Source organism: Macrotis lagotis, chromosome 1, assembly GCF_037893015.1.
Source record: "Macrotis lagotis isolate mMagLag1 chromosome 1, bilby.v1.9.chrom.fasta, whole genome shotgun sequence".
In the NCBI taxonomy this organism is placed as follows: Eukaryota; Metazoa; Chordata; class Mammalia; order Peramelemorphia; family Peramelidae; genus Macrotis; species Macrotis lagotis.
In genome coordinates this window covers 885,823,250-885,845,885 of record NC_133658.1, presented here as the reverse complement: position 1 = coordinate 885,845,885, position 22,636 = coordinate 885,823,250, and the positions used below count along the sequence as shown (strand labels likewise).

At 39.4% G+C, this 22,636-nt stretch overlaps 1 protein-coding gene across 11 annotated transcripts in view; it reads right to left on the bottom strand.

Moving 5' to 3' along the window:
* The window catches only part of RERE (arginine-glutamic acid dipeptide repeats), a 570,111-nt gene that overhangs the window by 16,162 nt on the left and 531,313 nt on the right, over window positions 1-22,636 (bottom strand). For all 11 annotated transcript variants that reach the window (XM_074218548.1, XM_074218539.1, XM_074218549.1 and 8 more), the window contains one exon: window positions 528-690. In XM_074218548.1, the coding sequence (XP_074074649.1) occupies window positions 528-690 (163 nt within the window). The remainder of the gene's footprint in view (window positions 1-527; window positions 691-22,636) is intronic.

Genomic DNA, 22,636 nt, shown 5'->3' with positions numbered 1-22,636 from the left:
TCTAATGAAGAATGTGTGTGTGAGGGATTTAAATAGGTATTTTGCTCATGTGGGTAAAATGTCGTGGCCCGGTATATAAATGTCAAATGTGGGGCTTGTATCAGGCTATTCAAATGACTCCTGGACTGGGGTCAGATACTGCTTTGTGAAGTCAGAACAAAATAGTCAAATCATCTTCTAGTACTATCCAAAGAAAAAGTGTCCCCTTAAGTGGTGAGAAGGTTAAGATTAAGCATGTGGAGCAGTCCCTGGGAGTGCTACCAGGACAGTCCAATTCTCTTGGACTCAAGAGAATAGTGGGGCTACAAGGGTCCATGTGTGACCTAGGAGATATCATCCCTGAGCTCAGAGGAACAGTGAACCAATTCAGAAACAACCCAAATACATATATCCTCCCAAGTCACAGAGATATCTAAGAGGGGCCCTAAATAGCGATGGGGATTTCTATGCCCAGCTCTAAAGCTATACACAATTGTGTGCACTGCCCCCCCCCCCCAATATTAGTCAGGGATATTAGCCTTGCTTACAGAATTCACTGGAGGGGGGTCTGGAGGGAGTGTTGACTGGAGTAGAAGCCGTTCGAGTTTTAATCCTCCGAAATACAGCCTGCCTACGGTGTCTCCGGTGGGCCCGGGAACTAGCAGCTTCTGGGGTTTTCTTCCAATAGTAATAAAAGGTGATTAACTCTCCCTGCAAAACAAAAAGAGTCAGGTGTCAGTTGGGACAGTGGTAGAGGAACACTTCTTTGAACAGTTTCCTCTTTCTGCTGGAAGTGGAAAATATAGTTCAATAAATGGTTCATCGCACCATGCCAACTGCTTTCCTTGTAGCAGGGATAAACTCATCATAGTAGAGAGGGCACAGATGCACTATACCTAGTTTGCTTGATGGAACTTCCTGGTCCCTGAACAAAGCCCCTTACACAGAAAAGGTACATAAAATATATTGGATGCATATACAAAAGGGTCAGATTCTGGCTTGCTTCCTAGCTTCTAGTCCTGTTTGCATTAACAACTAACAAACGAACCTCAAGTTCTGGCTACCAGCTTGTCCCCTGAGGCCACTGAGTCTAAGGCAGTAGTGTGAATCAGGAAATCCAGGGGTTTCCATAATACTTATAAGCCAAGTATGAGGTTGCGAAGTAAAGAGGGAGACTACTTGACATTTGAAGTTTACTCTCAAAAGGAGGGAAAGCTATCTCTCTCTCTCTCTCATATATATATATATAAATTTGGGAGTTGAAATCAGTTGATAATAAACATTAAGGAGTTCACAAGTTAATAGGGAAGAAAACAAGCAAACAAATATATAAATAAGCCCTATAATGAAAAAATCAGGAAATAAGGGAGGGAAAGAAGGAAGGTACAAGATTTCTTTTTTTTTTCTATTCTTTATTAAAGATTTTATTTGAGCTTTACAATTCTTCCCCCAATCTTACTCCCCCACCCACCCACGGAAAGCAATCTGTCAGTCTTTGCATTGTTTCCATGTTATACATTGATCCAAATTGAGTATGATGAGAGAGAAATCATATCCTTAAGGAAGAGACAGAAAGTAAAAGAGATAGCAAGATCAGACAATAAGATAGCTGTTGTTTTTTTCTAAGTTAAAGGGAATAGTCCTAGGTCTTTGTTCAAACTCCACAGCTCTTTCTCTGGATACAGATGGTATTCTCCTTTGCAGACAGCCCAAAATTGTCCCTGATTGTTGCACTGATGGAATGAGGAAGTCCAACAAGGTCGACCATCACCCCCATGTTGTTAGGGTGTACAATATTTTTCTGGTTCTGCTCATCTCACTCAGCATCAGTTCATGCAAATCCCTCCAGGCTTCCCTGAAATCCCGTCCCTCCTGGTTTCTAATAGAACAATAGTGTTCCATGACATACATCACAGTTTGCTAAGCTTATTCCCCAACTGAAGGACATTCACTTGATTTCCAATTCTTTGCCACCACAAACAGGGCTGGTATCAATATTTTTGTACAAGTGATATTTTTACCCTTTTTCATCATTTCTTCAGGGTACAGACCTAGTAGTGGTATTGCTGGATCAAAGGGTATGCTCATTTTTGTTGCCCTTTGCGAGTAGTTCCAAGTTTCTCTCCAGAAAGGTTGGATGAGTTCACAGCTCCACCAACAAAGGCACAAGATTTCTTGAAGAAGATGGGATGCTAGTTAGACTTGAAGGAAATCAGGAGACAGAGATGAGAAGGGAGAGCATTCCAGGAATGGGAAAAACCAAAGAAAATGACCTGGGCTGAGTGTCTCCTCAAAAGGACAGTGTTACTGAAGTGAAGAGTATGTGACTGGGAATAAGAAAAGCCTGGAAAGGAACAACAGGGTTAAGTTATAAAGGGTTTTGAATGTCAAACAGGATTATGGATTGACTCTAGACCTGATAGGGAGCTCCTGAAATATACTGAGAAGAGGAGTGAGAGGAGGTCAGAGTGGTGCTTCAGGAAATTCACTAAAGTGGCTAAATGGAGAATGGAGGTGTGTGGGAAGAGGCAGAGGCAGACATGTTCCAGCAGCTACTGCAACAAGCCAGGTGTGAGGTGAGGAGGGTCTGCAACAAAATGGCAGTTCAGAGGAGAAAAGGGGGAAAATCTGAGAGATGTTGCAAAAATGAAATTGACTGACACGGACCATAGATGTTGAGGTAGAATGACAAATTGAAAATGACCCTGAGGCTGGGAATCTAAGGGACTAGGAGGATGGTGTTTGCCTTCTACAGTGATGGGGGGGGTGGTTTAACAAGAATGATTATGAGTTCAGTAAGTAGGACATGCTGAATTTAAGTTGTCTACTAGCCAGCCCATCTGAGAAGTATGAAAGGCAATGGGAGATGAAGAGGAAAGAGAGGTGAGGGCAGGAAACTACATTTAAAATTCATCTGCATGGAGATGATGAATTTTTTCCATTCACAAACTGATGAAATCACCAAATAAAGTAGTCTAGAAGCAGGTCCTGGGACTGAGCCCCACAGGACATTGATGGTTAGAGGGCATGATCTGATGAGCCAGCAAAGGATATCGAGAAGGAGTGTTCTTTTTTTTTGTAGTACATGTAACTTTTTTTTTTAATTGAAGGTAATAGTCTTTGGTCTTTGTTTAAACTCCACAGTTCTTTCTCTGGATACAAATGATATTCCCTAAAATTGCCCCTGATTATTGCACTGATGGGATGAGCAAGTCCATTAAGGTTGATCATCACTCCCATATTGCTGTTGGGGTGTATAATGATCAAGAATAAGGAGTCTTCTAAGTGGAAGAACTGGGCAAGAGTGATTAACAATGTCCAAAGTTGCTGAGAAGTCAAGGAGAAGAAAGAATGAGAAAAGATTACTTGACTGCATTTTGTCCATCCATTCTGGAAAACAATTTGAAACTATACCCAAAGGGTTATCAAATTGTCTATCATTGGAGCAAACAATAGTATGATTAGGTCAGTATCTCAAAGAGATCAAAGAAAAGGGGAAAGACTTATTTCTGCAATACTATTTGGACAAAATTTTTGTGGTGGCAAAGAACAGGAAACAGAGGGATGCCCAACAGTTAAGGACTGGCTGAATAAATTGTGTTATATGAATATTTTGGAGTACTATTGTGCTATAAGAAAGGACAAGCAGGGGGCAGCTAGGTGACGCAGTGGATAGAGCACCAGCCCTGGAGTCAGGAGTACCTGAGTTGAAATCCAGCCTCAGACACATAATAATGACCTAGCTGTGTGGCCTTGGGCAAGCCACTTAACCCCATTGCCTTGTAAAAACTAAAAAAAAAAAAAAAAAACTAAAAAAAAAAAAGACAAGCAGGATGGTTTCAGAAAAACTTCATAAGATTTATATGAACTGATGCAAAGTGAAGTAAACAGAACCAAAAGAACACTGTACATAGTAACAGCAAAATTATAATGATAATCAACTAGGAAAGATTTAGCTTCTCTGATTAAGACAATGATCAAAGACAATTCCAAAGATCCCAAGATGAAAAATGCTATTTAGTTCCTGAGTAAGAACTGATGAACTGAGTGCAGATTGAAGCATACTATTTTTTTAAGTTTTACACTATAACTAATATGGAAATATTTTTACTTTTACTTTATGAGTAGGGAGGTGAGGCAGAGAATTTTGAACTCAAAATTTTTTTTAAAATGTTAAAAAAATTAAAATGGTTTGTAAAACATACACTCAGACAGACATGTGTATGGGTTACATTTGGCTAGATTAATTCCAGAGAATGATGAAATATCCTACCCACTTCCTGATGAGAGGTGAAGGATTCAAGAGTTCAGGATGAGGGGATGTGGCAATGTTGAAATCTGTTTCACCTGACTATACATGTTTGCAACAGGTTACCTTCTTTTGCTCTCAACTAGGGTGGGAGAAGAGGCAGAGGATTGGGACAGGAAGTCCCAATTTTGCTGACTGAAAAAAAAAAGAAAATTAATAAAAGTAACACCAAATTGTGTTCTTTCTATACATTCCTAGTAAAACCAAAATTTGTGACAACAGTCTTGTGTTCTGTTGACAGACCATGCCTTTTAGATGTTAGCTTCAAACGAGGCAGAAATACAAGGGAAAAAAACAAGGAAATACAAGTATTAGAAGTTCCTGGAAGGAATGGTTAACTTGATTTAATCTTTCAAATAAACAATGTATAGAAACAAATCACCAGGACAGAGGGTTTGGGGGGGAAATTACTTTAGGAGAACAAATTCTGTCATTAGTGAAGTAAGTGAAGTGGACATATCAGGAAAAGGCAAATAACTGGATTTGGTGAAGAACAGTAGAAGGCAATCTGACTCACCTAAAGTTTTCATTTAAATCAGAAAGTCAATATAAATGCCCACTGGGCCTGGCTATCTAAAAGACAAATTAGAAACTCAGGGAACTGTGAAGATGCTAACTCTGAGAGACATCTTCTTTTTTAAAAAAAAAGTTTTTAAATCTTTTTTTTGGAGGTTTGGGCCTTCTCCAGGTCAGAGACTGCCATCCCTTTTAAGTTATATAAAGAAGGGAGACAAATCAGTCCTTTTGGGGGGGGCGGGGCGGGGGAGAGGAGAGGGAGACTGGGAATAAATGTAGTTACCATCATAAGGAAGAAGTCTTTTTGCACATTCTATGAATAACCAGTTAATAGGTGTGTAACCTCTCTCAACTAACTTAATGTGGACTGTTTTAAAAGAGAAATAGTGAATGGACTTGGGATTTCACTAGTGGTAGAAGTTACCCCTTAGTAGTCACTCATCTACCAATATAGGTCAGTACTTTCTTCGCAATTTAGAGTCTTAAAGAGGTAGCTGGAGTAACCTGACTAAGTAATTGATGGTCTCACAGTCAGCATATGTCAGAGGTCTGACATGTTCCTAGCTCCAAACTCAGCTCTATAAGAGACAGCTATCTTGAAATATATATGAAATATAGGTGTGTATATGTGTACACTTAGAAAGATATAGAACTCTATATACATACCATACCCACAGAATTAAAGTACGCAGCATTTCCTTTAAAAAGTGGCTATAAACATGATCAGAAAGCATTCTAAGTGAGGGGGCCATCAAGAGCAAAGGTACAGAAAAGAATAAACAGTATGAGGAGATATGTCACGACTTTGATAGAAAAGCAAAGTATCTCTAAGATCTTACTAAACATAATCCTACATTAAATAAATTAATTTTATGAAGCTTCACATCAAGAATTCTGATGAATTATTTTTTGTTTTAAGTTAAAGAAATATTATACCCCCAAAATAAGGTGGTTTTTTTTTTTAGTAAATTTTAGCATTTCAATGTGAATGTGGAGTCAGGTAGATCAAAAAACTGGCTCATACTCTGGTTTAAAATATGAAAATATTTACATTTAGACAGCTTCTGAGTTCCAGTTTAAGATGATATGATGAAAATGTCTTGCAATTTTAACATATTGAGAAGAAAGATAAAACTATTAAAAATCGTACAATACCCCATCTAGTCTTTCACCACAAGTCATTACCCAGTAAAGACTCATTATCTCCTTCCCTTCTGGATATTTGATTCTATACTTAACAAATGAGCCAAAAAAAGGACAGGAAAAACATTACAAGCTGCGAATTCATTCCAGTATGGCCAACAAGAAAAGTTCCAATAAAGGTAATGTCACAGCAAGAAAAGAGAAGTCCTCCCAATGACATACAGTAGGTAAAGTTGTGAATTTGGTCCAGCTGATTGGAAAAGCAATTTGGAATTATGCCCAGGAAGTTAATAAACTGAGCTGATCTTTTTACCTTGTAATACTGCTATGAGGCTAAAAAACTCAAACAGGAAAATGTCCTAAATTTACCACCCCAGCATTTGGTTGTAGGAAATAACTTGAATTTCAGGGGGTCACCAATTGAGGAATAGCTGATCAAATTGTGGTATATGAATAAAGCAGAAAGTTATTGTGCTGTTAGAAATGACAAAACAGACAGTTGAAGAGAAATCTGGTAAGGCTTTTACAAACTGATGGAGAGTAAAGTGATAAGACCCAGGAGAACAACTTTTACTATTTAATAATACTGTGCAAACAAATAATTTTAAACTATTTTAAACTGATCAAGGCAATGATTCCAGAGAAACTTATGGTGACGGCTACTTTCTGTCTTTTGACAGAAAGGTGATATGCTAATATGAAGAATGATGCATTTTGAAACATGGTCAATGTGTAAATTTGTTTTGCTTGATTTCAAAGAAATGCTTGTTAAAAATTTTTAATTAAAAAAAAAGTTGCTCTTAGTACCTTACATGTCCCTAACAAAATAATCTACAAGGATTTATTTGACCTGAATGTTTGGCAGTTAAAGCCCTCAGGAACATAGCCAAACAGAAAGTTGAAGGCAGAATCCACAATATAATTCTACTTTTTTACTCTTGCCCTTCTAGCTCCTCAACTCTTGGGTTAATCTCTTCTGTTATCACCTATTCCATGTCTGCTTCGCTGTTATTTATTTGCCGTCTTCCCTAATGCCTTCCACCATTTCCATTAAATTAATAAAGTTTTCTAAGTGATTTATATAATATTATTTCATTCAAACCTCTGTGATAGGTGCTATTTAAATATTTTATTTGTTTTTCCAACTACATGGAACAGAATTTTTTAACCAATCATTATTTTTTGCACGGTTTTGAGTTTTCCATTTTTCTCCTCCCTCCCTTTCCTCTAACCCATCTTTCTGGCAGAAAGGAATCTAATATAGGTTCTACACTTATAACCATATTAAGAATAGATCCATATGGATCATGTTGTGAATGAAGAATCAAATCTAAATGGAAGAGAAAAAAAATGACACAATACATAAAACAACTTTTAAAAATTGAAGATAGTCCGTAACGATGATGGACTTGTTATATATTCTTCTGGTTCTGCTTCCTTCACTCAGCATCAATTCATGTCTTTCCAGGCTTTTCTGAAGTTCCTTCACTCATGATTTCTTACTGAACAATAGTATATATTACAACTTGTTCATTCATTACCAACTGATAGGCATCCCCCTCAATTTCCAGTTCTTTGCCACTACAAAAAGAACTCTATGAATATTTTTGTAAATGTGGGATTTTTACCCTTTTTTGTTACCTTTTCAGGATACAGACCTAGAAATGGTATTGTTGGATCAAAGGGGATGCCCAGTTTTATTGCCCTTTGGGCATAAATCCAAACACACACATATATAGACAAGTTAGATCAGTTCACAACTCCGCCAACAATGCACTGGTGTCCCAGTTTTCTCACTCCCACTCCATCATAGATTATTTTCCTTTTTACTCATATATTGGCCAATCTGATAGGTGTGAGGTGGTACCTCATAGTTGTTTTAATTTGCATTTCCTTAATCAATAATGATTTAGAGCAATTTTTCATATGACAAGATAGTTTTGATTTTTCATCTGAAAATTGCCTTTCCATATCTTTTAACCATTTATCAATTGGGGAATGACTTATTTTCCTATAAAAATTTGTGCTGTCTTCATTTTAACAGATGAGGAAACTGAGGCAGAGATTTGCTCTGGAGCCCACAGCTTGTTAACTGTCTGAGACAGGATTTGATTCCAGGTCTAGCATTCTAGGACCTCTTTACACTCTCCTCACTTGTAGAGTGCTTCCGCTACTCTGCTTCTTTCCTCCTTTATCATCTAATCTTTTGTGAGAGTCCTAGTCTGATGCCTCATTCTCAAAAGCTCTGTCAGTGGAATAAAAACTCTGAAGTATAGGAAGCAAGTAACCAAATACATGTCAGCAGACAGACATTAGGCCTGGCATCCACGAACAGGCCCAGCTAAGCCAAAAGGCGATGAATTCTTTGACCACAACAATTTTCAAATTTGATTTACTATTGGGGCAGAGGGGAAATGAGATCTATGGTGGAAGGAAGAGAATAACTGCCCCAATGAAACTGCAGTGGAAGTACTAAAAGAATAAACAAGAGAGTATTGATGGGATTGTGCACGCGCACGTACACACATACACACAGATCAGGGTATGTGTGCATATATGTATATGTTTTGGGACATATATAATTTTACACAAGCCCACAAACCAAATCTTTTTCCATTTCAAATGTTAGGAAAAATGCTATTGTCACTGCCATCATTCCATTCCTTTCATTCAAATGTTTCAATTTTTCCAGGACACCAAACAGCCTCCACAGAAGGCTGGAATGAGTATTTCTCACAAAGTTCCTGGCCACGATGAGGGATAATTGTCATCAGAAGCAAGGAGCATCTTGAACATGGATGGTATGAATAGGAAACATCGAGGGCATGATTTTCAGATACATAAGTCAAATGACAAGGCAAGAAAGAGAGAACAGTAACAGTGACAGTAAGAGTAACAATTCTAGGCTGTGTGAGCAACGTGTCCAAGAAACATATCCACAGAAAACTAAATCCAGGTTGAGGCAGAGTATGTAAGAGAAAAAGTCAGAGAGCCAGTGTTGAGATCTTTGTCTTCAAGGGCAAGATATGTCACCTCCTTGGCCTTCAGTTCCCTCTTGGGAGTCTGGGCCTTTGCCCTCTAATGGCTCTGCTCAAGGAGATCTCACTTGACCTCTCAGTGGATGGGGTAGGCTGAGAATGCTACCTGGTTCCATGTGATTCATTTATTTTGTGGTCCACAGTGAAAGTGTGTTTCAGACAGATGAGAAGGAACTGCAAGGATGTAAGGCTATCCATAGATGCCTGTATGTGTGGGTATGCCTTTCCAAGCAGGTGGCAAGGGCTGCCACAGTGAATGGACGGCCCAGCACGGGATCTCCTGAGACCGGGGTTGCAGAACCTCTGCAACTCCTTCCTACCCCTTTCTTTGGAAACTGATTGAGCACCAGTTCTTTTGTCAGAAAGTGGGAACAAGTTAAGAGACTGAAAATTGTAGACATGGTGAAGAGAAATCAGAGCCAAGGCCACTTTTTTTCTGTCAGAACCTGGGTGCATCAAATCATTTCAGAGCACAGTCACCCTCTCAAATCAAAGCTTCCAAAGGACACGGTGTCCCTCACTACAGCTGAAAGAGTAAACAGGCTAAAAAAAGCCACACAGTACAACAGCGACGGTTCACTTGTCTGCGCCAGGGAAGTAGAACTTGGACTCCTCATCCTATATTCTTAAGTTCTGGTCAATGAGGGGGAATAAAAGGGTCAGATCTCCCTTGTCCTCCCCTAACTGGAACTGCTGTCTTTGGGGAAGATTTGAATTACAGTACAGGGCTGGGATGGAAGAGATGAAAATCAGGAAAGAGAGAGATGGGGAGACAGAGAGATCAAGATGGGGCACTTACACACAGCACCTACTATGTGGCAGATACTGAACAGAGGACATGGTTTCATGTTCCTGTTTTGAGGAGATTCAGGCCCATGGTGGGCCAATGATGCCACAGGGCAGCCTGCCACTGGCATGCTGCCCAGCATCTCTGGAGGTCATGAGGCCTGTGAAGCTCATTTGAGCACTAGAACGAAACAGCACCAAGTTACTTTAGATCACAGCAAAGCAAAGTGAGAAAGATTTAGCAAATTCTGTGTATTATAAAACAAGCTTTATCTATAGATTACAAAAGACAGAGAATGATGTTCAAGAGGTTAAGTAATTCATCCAAGACCATAATGTAAGTTACTGGAAAAGCTAAAGGATGAAGAAGCCCTGAATCCTAAACCCCCAACTGAGTCCCTGCTGATTCAAAAGACTCCGAGAAGGAATGAAACGAGCATAACAGTTAAAAAAAAAAAGACCAACATCATCAGGATCACAGGGTAGTTTTAAAAATAGCTCACAAAGCATTCTTGGCAGATTTCACAATCTGAATACCACTGATCTTAAACTGATAAACACAGACTTTGGAGGGACCCCTCGAGGTCAAGTTTAGGATGAAAGCTGATGAGAAAGTATTAACAATATAAATACAAATTCCAGGCCAGGTTTTATTAGCTGTCTGATTTTTAAATGCTGTAATGTCTACCTAAGAGATTAAACATTGGAATGGAGTGAATCTGGGGGATTAGAAACAGCATATTGGTGACTACATGGGTGGCAGGGTCTTGAACACAAACAAAAGAACATGTCGGTAAAGCTTTGCTTCTACAAATAGGGAGCGAAAGAGCTCCTGGCCTCTCCGGGAGTAAAGTCAATTCAACTTTCATCAAACATGCATAGTGTATGCTGCAGAGACCCGTTGCACATAAATTCAGGGAACAAAAGCTGCTGCAGAAATCAATAGCCTACTGAAACATTAACACAGGCAATCATTGATCAAAAGCTCGCTTTACAAAGGCAGCCTTGCAAATTAGCTCATGCTTTTTTCTTGCAAGCAAACACAGAAGCATAAATGCTGTCGACATGAATGGCCCATAATGATCATTTTGTTCCTGGTGATCTCACCTCATCCCACAACAAGGTCTTCTAGTCAACACATCTTACATCTCTGGGCTATAATTGCTAACAGAATGAAGAACCAAACTGGTTTTAGTGCCCAGTAAGGGGGAGAGAGACTGGGGGAAGGTCATTTTGAATCCTCAGTGTTCTGGGCAGCAGTTCTTGCCAAGAAAAGTACTCCTTACCAATTAGTCTATCTTTAGCAAGTTTAAACTCACTAACTCACTCACTCTCTCTCTCTCTCTCTCTCTCTCTCTCTCTCTCTCTCTCTCTCTCTCTCTCCCTCCCTCCCTCCCTCCCTCCCCCAAATCTGGGCCATTTTTTCCCTTTGGTTCTTCCACTAAAAGTGAGCAGTAATTTAGTTATTCGGCTCATAGTTTTAGCTATCAGTTCTGTCAAATCTAGATCTCCCTTTCTCCCAATAAATTCTACCCACCAAGCAATTACAGCCTCAGAAATAAACAAAACTGCATTTTCCTGATTTTCCTAAAAAATAGAGGGAAGCAGAAAGATAGCTGGAGGTGGCTAGGTAAAAATAACATCAAACTCAAAAATATCACACATGAAAGAGAAGATTTAAGAAAGTGAATATGTGTGTGTGTGTGTGTGTGTAAAAATACGTGTTAGCTTGGCTCTCTCCTGGGAGAGGAGAGAAGTTGTAGTAAGTCAGTTAACAAAAGGCTTCAAACAGTGGAATAACACTCAATTTTCAGTTATCTTCTGTAAGAAGCATCATTGCTAACTGTCCCAGGTCATTTGTAAAAATTGGCTGGGGGTAGGGTGTGAATAGGAAGAGGGGAAATGTTTCCTTGGCATAAGACACCAGCTCTTCTGTGGCCCCATTTTCATTTCTTTGCTCTTCTGTGTTATACTACAACTTTATCAAGAAGCTAACACACCATAAAATTCTGGGGCTAGGGCAAGCTGTATTAACCACTTAATTCTTTTCACACACACACACACACACACACACACACACACACACACACACCCCAGACTCAGTACGGCTCTGCTTGGTTGGTTTTTCAAATGAACAATGCAAAGTGTAGCCCCAGGTGCCCATATGTGTCTGAATGTGAGAGCCTCTGACCGTACTAGCAGAGAGGACTAGTTGTTTCTGGGATGACCATCTATATGTTTATCAATTTCTTTTAGATTATTTGTTATGATAAAACAGGGGGAAGCAATAACATTCTCTTTAATTTCTACTGGGCAGTGTTTCACAGGAAATGCAGTAAGCTTGCTCTACTCAATGTCGAAAAAAATTAAGTCAACTAAGCTCCACCTCTTCCATCTCCCTTGGATTGACAGTGGAATAAGATGCACTGAAAAGTGGCCTGATAAAGAATTTTAGGAACAGGGGCAGCTGGGTGGCGCAGTGGATAGAGTACCAGCTCTGGAGTCAGGATGACCTGAGTTCAAATACAACCTCAGACACTTAATAATTACCTAGCTGTGTGGCCTTGGGCAAGTCACTTAGCCCCACTGCCTTGCAAACAAACAAACAAACAAACAAAAGACTCACAAAAGAATTTCAGGAATAATCTTTTAACACTTTCTATAGCAGGATATTTCCAGAATTTACCTAACTGACCGAATTCTACTCTGATTTCTTTATTGTCTGACCAATTTAAAAATGAATGGAAGCTAGCACAAGGGAAGGGAAGGGTTCTACAATCAGGTGCTTTCATGTCAACTCATCCAGGACAGGCATCACAACTTCTAAAGGAGGTCTCCCTGATAACATTCTACTTTCACTACATCTAAACAAACCATGGCACCCTAGAGGACAAGGGAATCAGTGGAACAATGTTCCAAAATTCCCAATGACCTAACTACTAACACTCATTAGGCAGGAGACTCTGCAAAGGAGGGCAGCTGCTATTCATGAAACAAGGGCCCCAATCCTATGGGAATCAACTCTCACCCTCATCAGAAAGAATAGAGAGTAACACCCAAAATTGTAAAGAACAGTACTTTTATTTAAGGAGTTAAGTACTTACAGGAATTGCTACTAAAATTTTTTACTCTCACAAAATCCCTAAAGATTAAACAGAAAGCAGAAATTAGGATATCCTACATGTTAGGAAAAACTAGTAAACCCATGTCATTTAAAAACATACAGAGCAAATTTATCTAAGGGATAAAATCCTGATTATTCTGACTACATTCTTTGAATATATTACTACCTTTGTATTCCTTTTTGAAGGCACTTTACAAATCTTCATTATATTCTGACAACTGAGAGGACACAAATTGATAAATTCTATACTACCATTAGAAAAATGTCGATGGGCTAAAGCTGAATCTGACCATTTTTCTTGATCAGAATCAGATAGGGAAACAAGGGAACCAGCCAGTCCCACTGTGCATACTCCTCTGAACAAGAGTTTGATTATCAGGTCAGTCTTTTCCTGTTCCTACTTTATTAGAGGTTTTTAACTTCAGCCATTTCATTCTTGTGATCCTCAATCTATAGACTATTGTCAATTTTGGCAATTTTGCACTTTCTAATTAAGTAATGGGACAGAACAGACTGTACAGCAGCACTGATTAATGAACAATATGACTTACTTTATGTTCCCAAGTCACTGGTATTGGAGCATTTGGGAGCAATTTTGCTTTTTTTACATAAAAAAAGATAAATTATTCCTGTATTACAGAAGCACTTTTTCTCAAGAAATTGTGGGTACTTACTAATTTGATAGCCAGTCAAAGAGTTTATTATGTGCAAAACTCTGAGATGCAAAGAAAAGTAAAACATGGTCCTTGCCATCAAAAAGTACGAATTCCAATGGGGAGACAGCATGCCTACAACTTTGCATACAAGAGATATACAATGGCAATGGAAGGCAATTGAGCAGGTGGGGTAGGGCAGGGGGAGGTCTGAGAGTGGATTGTCTTGTCCTGGGGGCTGGAAGAGGAGTAACATGACATTTTGACCTATGTGTCAAGGTACAGTGGCTCTATCACAGGCTGGGCACAAATAGTTTGTATGAATGGTCTGAATAGTGGGATGGGAGGAGATCAGTAGTGGAGGGAGCCCAAGAGAAGTCTCCTGTAGAAGTAGGAAAGATTTGGGTCACCTTGAAGGAAGCCAAGGAAGCTAGGAGGCAGATGGGAGAAAACCAATGAAGTTGTCCAGTCAGGAGCATGAGGAATGCTAAGAAGGTTGGTGCTGCTAGATTACAGAGTATATGGAGGGAAGGAATATACAGAGTATATGAGATGGGAAGGAATGAGCATATCTCTAGTGTGTCCTATGTGTTATGCTCTGGGTTTTTATAAACATCATCTCAATGATTCTCATCACAAACTTTAGAGGCAGGTCCTATTATTATCATCCTTATTTTATAAATGAAGAAACTGAGGCAAATGGAGGTTGTCATTTGCCCAAGGTAATGCCAGTGGTTAAATTGTCTGAAGCTGGATTTGAACTCATGACCTTCCTGACTAGACTCAGGTGTACTTGGTGCTGGTGTCACCACCTGGCTGCCTCTTAGGTAACTGGCCCAGGCAGAAAGGGGTCAGTTGTGAAGATCTTTCAAAGTACAAATGAGACCACAGAGAACCACTGATGTTTCTTGTGTGAAGGGATGTGATATGATGACATGCTCAGGTCTGTATTTTAGGAAGATCATTTTGGAAGTTGAGTAGAAGAGGGACTGGAGTGGCTAGAGACTTGAGGCAGAGAAGCTAGTCAGAAGGTTAGCTAGTGTAAAACAGACAGCTGTGACATGAGGAGTGCCTTTACCAGCTCTGACCTGAAAGATGACAACACAAGGCATCTTGTAAAAGGGAGAAACAAGTTGTACCACATAGATATTTTGAAAATGGCGATGCCTCTTACAGTAATAGGATGCTGGAAAGGAGTGAGTTGTAAGGGGTTGGGACTTGTATGAAAAGATGTCTATAGGCCATCCAGTCTGAGGCAGGTGGTGATACAAAACCAGTTTTTATTCCTAAAAATTCAACATTCTATATTGAGGGCACAAAGTAACAAAAAAAAAAGAGTAAAATTCATAAAATGTCACATGCAGAAAAATTATAAGTGTAATGTCCATATGGCATTATCAGCTTCTGCTGAAATTATTAGAAACTGCAATATTGTTTCACTTTTGCAATTTTTTTTACTTAAAAAAAGTTTTCTTGCTCTCCCTCCAAAGAAACCCCAACTTATCTGGTTATTCATTTCGTAAAACTACTAGCCTGGGTAGAATAGAATGTCTTTTACTCTTGAGTTCTTCCAAGGCCAAACAAGCATGTCATTGGTTTTGTGTGGACTGTCATTGTCCCACAATGTGGGCTTTGCTACCCCTGTCCATGCCTTTGGTTCTAGAGGACTTAGCACCAGATCTGGCCTAGAATCAGAAGTCCTCAAAATTCCCAACAGGACTTGATTATACTCTTCAGGCCAGAGATGCTGGGCTTTGATAGAGGGGAAGGGAAAGGGAGACATACAGACCATTAGGCAGCAAAGGAGGAGAAAACCAAAATGGGGAAATGCTACTTTCCAATAGTATTTATTACTCTGATCCTAGAGTAAGGCAGATGTCATCCCATTTTCATCACATTCACAAAGTTTCATCAGACAAGGGAATTATTTAGTTTTTTTCTTCAAAAACCACCTAATTCGGGCCGCTAGGTGGCACAGTGGATAGAGCACTGCCTTGGAGTCAGGAGTCCCTGAGTTCAAATCCGGCCTCAGACACTATTACCTAGCCGTGTGGCCTTGGACAAGCCACTTAACCCCATTGCCTTGAAAAATCTAAAAAAAAAAAAAACCCACCCCAAACCCCACCTAAGTTATAGCTACTACTAATTCTAGTAGTAGCTATAACTTATTTTTGGATGATACCTTATGGTTTGCAAAGTATTCTTCTTTCAATTACTCCACAAGGGACCATAGTACATAGTATAAAACCTCATTTTATAGACTGGGAAACCAAGACTTTTAGAGGTGGTGATCTGCTCAAAAAAAGTCATTAATTATCTGAGGTAGGATTTCATTTCAGATCTCCTGAGATTCTCTATTCACAAAAATATCTTGTGCAAATCCTTTTTCTCCTTTACTCTGCAGAGAAGAGATGGACTAAAAAAAAAATGAGGGCAGCTTGAGTAAGATGCTGTACAAGCTTGAATAATATTGTTAAGTATTACTGCCAGCATGGAGGAACAGCTGTCTTTTTGTAGACCGGGCAGACAGGAGGCTAATCTGGGCCAGCAGGAAACTATCTTCCAGTTGCATGGGGTTTGCATGGAAGGATAACAACTCCATTCTTTTAGACTCCTCCTTTCAGTCCACTTAGTAATCCTCTAATCCCTAAAGGAACCTAAGACTGATGGTTTGCTCACATTAGAATGATACTCTATGGTTAGCAAAGTATTCTCCTCTCAACCCCTTGTGAGGTAGGTAATACAAGTACTATTAACCACATTTCACAGATGGGGAAACTGACTCCAATTACTCAAGGATCACAGAGTTAGCTTGGCAGTTCAAGACTGAAGGGGGTGGGGCGGGGCGGCTAGGTGGCATAGTGGATAAAGCACCGGCCTTGGAGTCAGGAGTACCTGGGTTCAAATCCGGTCTCAGACACTTAATAATTACCTAGCTGTGTGGCCTTGGGCAAGCCACTTAACCCCATTTGCTTTGCCAAAAAAAAACCTAAAAAAAAAAAAAAAGACTGAAGAGGGATAAGACGTGCTTGATTCTATGCTGGTGGCATGAACATGCCACTGATTGCTAAGCCTGGGCTCCTTCAGCTCCCTGAACAACAGCTGGACCTGGAATAAAGGTCCAAGTGAAGAATATTGCTATCAAGAAAGTCAGTGTCCACTACAATACCATTCTTTTTTTCCCCATTGTTACTTTAATGTCTACTTGAAGTAACTTTGAAGATGAAAGCATCTGGAGGCTCCTGTAATTACTTATTTTTTAAAAATCTGGACATGATGATTCACCAGTATTTCACATCTTGTGAAAGGTCACCTTCCAAAGCGTCAGTTGGTCCAGTGGCTAAAAGCTCCACTTCTTCAATTTAATTAAAGAAAATAAAACTCTCTAAAGTACAAATATGTCAGATGAGAGTCAACCCATTTTTTTTATTTGCTTCCTGCTCGCAGAATAATGTTCTCAAGCCTAAGTCTGAAGTGAGAAATACCCCATTTTTTAAAAATTATTTTACAAATATTCTCTCATTTGGTTCTCACAACAACCTTGGAGGTTGGTACTATCACTGGCCCAACTTTACAGAGTCAGAGAAAAGAGGTAGATTGGCCAGGGGCCCAGAGTAATGAAGACCTAAGACTGAATTTGAACTCTGTTATTCCTGATTCAGGTAATCTCAGCAGCCACAGATAGAGACTAACTAATTTACAACATGGAGGAAACCAAATGTTCTCTCATCAAATTTAATTCACAACCCTTAAAAGTCAGGGTCCTGATCATTATAAAAATCAGTCAATATTTTTCATGTGCATGACCTGAGATTGAGGCCTGCCGCACTCCTGAGGGCAGATGGCCTTACTCTACCCCTGGAGTGCAATAATATCTGAAGCACATTTAAGCAAAGCTCTCAGGGAGCATGTACACAGATACATATCCAAGTTAAAGGGAAAATGTGACTACTTCATGTTCCCAATTGTTTCCACCATCATAGGATAGGTCACAATCAGCATAAGCAGATCAATGCCGAGGGTCCTTCCTATAATAACTAGAATTCTCACTTCACTGATGGTTAAAACAAAAAGTGGTTGTTTAGGATGGCCTTTACCAAGATAAAAAAAAAAGGCTCTACAGTTTATTTCTAGATGGGACAGAGTTATGCCTCTGGCCCCCTCCTCAAGAGAGGTAAGTGTGGCTATTCTCTCTAGGCAGAGTATAATCCTTCAGAGGAGAGGGGTGGGACTCAGAAAAGAAAATGGCCCCATATCAGGCAGTCACTTTAATTATGTTTAATAATTAAATTAATAGACAGCTAAAGAGTTGGAAGGGTCCTCAGATATCATCTTATTCAATGGGTACCCGCATAGGATCTATCTGCAAGATTACAACATCCTTAAATAACAAAGGCACAGATGAAATCATGTGAAGGTATGCTTAAGGTTTTGCTAAAACAGAAAAAAAGGAAGCTATTCCCCTCTCCCTGCACCTCCTGTCCCTATCTGAACTTATTAAGAAGAAATTCTCCCCCAAAACCACCATTAGTCAGATATTGGCCCACACTTCCTGGGATACCAGAGCTAAGCAGTGATAATGACATCCTTTACTATCAGCACTCAGGAAACAAAGAATCCTTAAAGAAGATCACTCAAACTTTGGATTATTTTTTTGTTTCTTTTTTTTTGCAGTGAAACCCATTTGCTGAAATCACTTTTCTTCTTCAGAGATCTATTATTTCATTATTTCTTGAATTCGTTTTGCTAAGAGTTCAGGAACAGGGCAAGTGGGATTTCACTGTTTGTAAGCTTCTATCACCACCACAGTAGTTCCTGTAACTAATCTACAATTTCACCAGTACAGGAGGAGGAGAAGGGGGAAAGAAAAAGCTATAAAGCTTCTCCATCTCATAAACATTTTTCTATTTATCTGCTCTTCGTTACATGCGCAATCTTATTATCTCTGCTCAGCATCAAAGTGACATCCGTCAGGGTCACCCTATAAAATATACATTGGCAATGTTACATTTAATGACAGGAGCAGGAAGAAAGATGAAGGATGGGAGAGAGCAGAATACTGCAGGACATTTGAAAGGGATCATCAGTTCTATCTATGCATTCCCCGAGGTGATAATTGAATGACAGCAGCTAGAGGGAAATCCATCTTTGAGCTCAAGAAAGGATTGTCAGGAGAAAAAAGGTTTTGTATTGGAGGCATGTAATGGCTGCCAGGCTCATCATCAGCTGCTCCAGGTATTGAAGGCTTTTCCAGACACACTGCAAATGATCAGCCGTCATCTGCTTTTGAGAGTGCTTTTGAGAGTCAAATGTGAGAATCAAGAATGAACCAAAAAGGTATCAGATCTTGTAGCTGGCAGACCCCTCACCTAAGGCAGCACAAGGTGAATAGCACAAGAATGGGGCAAGGTGCAAGGCCAGCCCCAGGGTCAGTCTGTCCTTCTGACTGTGATGTAAGCTGCTGGGATCATCCCCCTCTCCCCACATCTAGAGATCAAGTCAGTACAACCTAACTTCACAAGACTGAGGACAGCCAGGAGAAAGAAAAGACTTTGGGGTTAACTTCTCCTGCAAAGTGTGCGTGCATGTGTACACATGAGTAACAATGAGTTTCTTAGTCCTAGATCTTATTACTTTATTACTCAAGCTCCTGGAATGACCGATAAGGAAGGAAAGCAGGTCCTCTGTCCACAAAAAACTGTTCATGTTTAAGGGGGGGGCATGGAATTACCCAAGTTTAGGCATATATATCTTCCCAAACCAAAGAGGCTGTAACCTTTCTAGACTGATTTGAGAGAAATGCTGAGGGAGCTTCACAGTTCAAACTGATTACCACCAGATAAACAGAAAAAACACTAATCTAGAGGGAAGGTATAAAATGCCAGAAAGAGGACAGCAGGAGGAATAACTAGCTAGTTCATAGCTTTTATACCCATTTGAACAGCATCAAATTCCCCAAATCACTTGGGTCACCAAACCTTCTAGGGGCTATTTAGAGTATATTTTAGTACAGTTTCCCTATTAAAGTTTCAAAATTACTATTTTCAGTTAAGTGAAGGCAAGTGTATAGCAATCAGTCAAACAGAGGTGCCAACTGTTAGTACCACCAACATGAATGGAGGATATTATGAAGGTGACTTATGACTAGTTCTGCTCCTTAGAAGATCTGAAAAAAATTGGTTAGCACTTCATTGGCTTGTGGGAAGGAAGAAACGATCACAAGACTGAGAGGCAGCAGCTGCTCCATTACTTAGCAGCAAAGGAACAATCCCTCCAGGCTCCACAGGATATGACTCTAAACTTTTCTGATTCTTTCCCACGTGACCAAGTAAAGGTCGATGAGCTGCATTAGCTTCCACACTTCTCTCTAATGCAAGTGTAAATGGTTTTACAGTTTTGTAATCAGACTCTCCAGAGACCTTAAAAATCTAGGGGGTTTACATTCCAAGGGCCTTGTGCATAAAAAAGGCTAAGCACAGGAGGGTATGGTGTGGTACTGCTAAATGAAATGAAATGACTCTGGGCCAATTTTACTAGACCATTTTTGGGGGATGAGAAGGAACAAGAAACTGCCTGAAGCATTCTGTTATGGTTTGTAAGAATGAACTATGTCTAAAACCCTTTTAATTTAATGAAGTCAAAATTCTCCCCTTTGTAATTTATCATGATCTGTCTCTTCTTTTGTCATAAACTTGTCATTCCATAGATCTAATAAGTCTATTCCTTATTCTCCTAATTGGTTTATGGTATCACTTTTTATGTCTAAATCCTGTTCCCATTCCAACCATAACTTGGTATAGGGTGTGAGATGTGGGTCTGTGCCTAATTTTTCCAGTTTTCCCAGCAATCTTATTAAATAATGAGTTCTTGTTCCAGAAGTTGGCATCTTTAGGTTTATGAAGCAGTACATTATCAGTTATTTACTACTGTTTCTTTTGTACCTAATCTCTTTCACTGATCCACTTCTCTATCTCTTAGCCAGTACCGGTTAGTTTAGATGATTGTTGCTTTATAATATAGTTTTATATCTTGCACATCTAGGCTATCCTTTGTTTTTTCATTAATTCCCTTGGTATTCTTGACTTTTTGCTCTTCCAAATGAATTTTGCTACTAATTTTTCTAGCTGTAAAATAATTTTTTATAGTTTGATTGGTATTGAAACTGAATAAATGATTCTAATTCTTCTTTCACCATATGACCTATGGAAATGTTACATACGACTGCATATGTACAACTTATATCAGACTGTTTGCTGCCATGGGGAGAGGGGTTGGAATGAAGGGTGTTAAAGAATATGGAACTTAAAAGCTTTAAAAAAATGTTGACAATTATTGTCACATGTAATTGCAAAAAAAAAAATTTAGTCATAAAAAAGTAAATTAAAAAATGAACTATGTCATTCTCTGTTAAGAAAATGAACTTCAATTATTTAGCTCTTCTTATGACTTAGGTATAGATTCCATCAGAAGTGGATTAATACTATGTAGAAAAACCCAGAAGCTTGCAGTTGGCAACAGGCTTCCCACTTAAGTATGAGTAATGAGTAATCAAAAGTCAGGCCAAGGTATATGTGGCCTTCTAATGGGGAGAAGAGGTTTAAAGTAGAAGAAAGGAAGGTCCCTCTCCCAAAGCTTCAATTCTGATACAATGAATTGATCCTGAAAGAAACCCCAAGATATTTCAATGAAGTAGCAATGGCTTACATTGTTGCTGGCTCCCATTTATATTTGATAGAGGGCAGTCCCATTAAAAAACAGCCCATGTAATTTTAACTGGAATCTAAGAGGCCCCATCACTTAAGAGACACACCTTAAAAAAGAATCAGGTGAGTTGGGGTCCTCTCAGAGGAGATACCAAAGGCAGAGGCAGATGTGCATCTGATAGGGAGGGATCTCTTAAGGGTTGTTGGGGAGGGTTGGTGGGAGGGATAGAGCTGGACTTGACTTCTTACTTGCTTCATTTCTCAGTGATGACTCAGTGATGACCACATTTTTCTACTATCATGGAAATATTCCTATCATCAGGAATAGAAATATAAATTTTCAGAGCTGGGAGGGATCTAAATGGCTGATCTTGCAATAGCTGACAAGTAGTCAGGTAGCCTCAATTTGAAGTTCTTTTTAATGATAATGCAGATCCTTGCAAGGTTTCTCATTCTACTTTGGGATATCTTTAATTGTTAGTAACTACTTTTTCAAAATAGTTTTTCCTATAGCTACATACTACAATTAAAATTCTCTGGATAACATAAGATATTGTGTTTTGGTTTTGTTCAAATGGACATTAGGCACTGTCAGAAATTATACATTTTATCATAATAAAAATAATTCAGCAGACAGGGAGAAGGAGGACCTCTTGAACAGTCCACAAAGTGTATACCTTGTTTGTGTTATTGTAAAAGATCAAAAGCTCAATAAAGGGGCGGCTAAGTGGTGCAGTGGACAGAGCACAGACCCTGGAGTAAGGAGGACCTGAGTTCAAATTCAGCCTCAGGCACTTAATAAATAACTAGCTATGTGACCTTGGGCAAGTCACTTAACCCCCAATGCCTTGCCAAAAATAAAGTTCAATAAAGCCTCAACAACTGTTCTGTATATCAGTAGTGAAGCATCTCAATAGTGATATGAAGCAGAAGAAAAAACAAAGTTTTGCTCCCAATCTCAAGTCCAAGTCAATCCACAATAAAAATCGAGGAATATAGTAGTGAACATCTGGCAGTGATTAACACCAAGCTTTACTCTGAAGACTTCTGTTTAGCTCCCCAGTAGCTCCCTTTTCACCGATGAGATGTTTCTTTACCTACTGCTTCAACTGACAAGTTCCTTCCTGGAACATACCTACAAGGTGACCAGGCCAGTCAAATTCACTTTTCTGCTGGCACTCTGCTACTGACTCTCCAGAGTTTCTCCACCTCACACCCCAGAACTCTGACCTTTCAGTTTACTTTTAAGTGTTGGTTTCCCACCTCTCCTTATGTATCCTTAAGTAAAGTTACTGCTCCAACTTAGAAAATCTGAAGTTAGAGAAATCATTAATGCATCTAGAAATATTATATTTTTATTCTGAAGGGTCTGAGGGCACTTATTT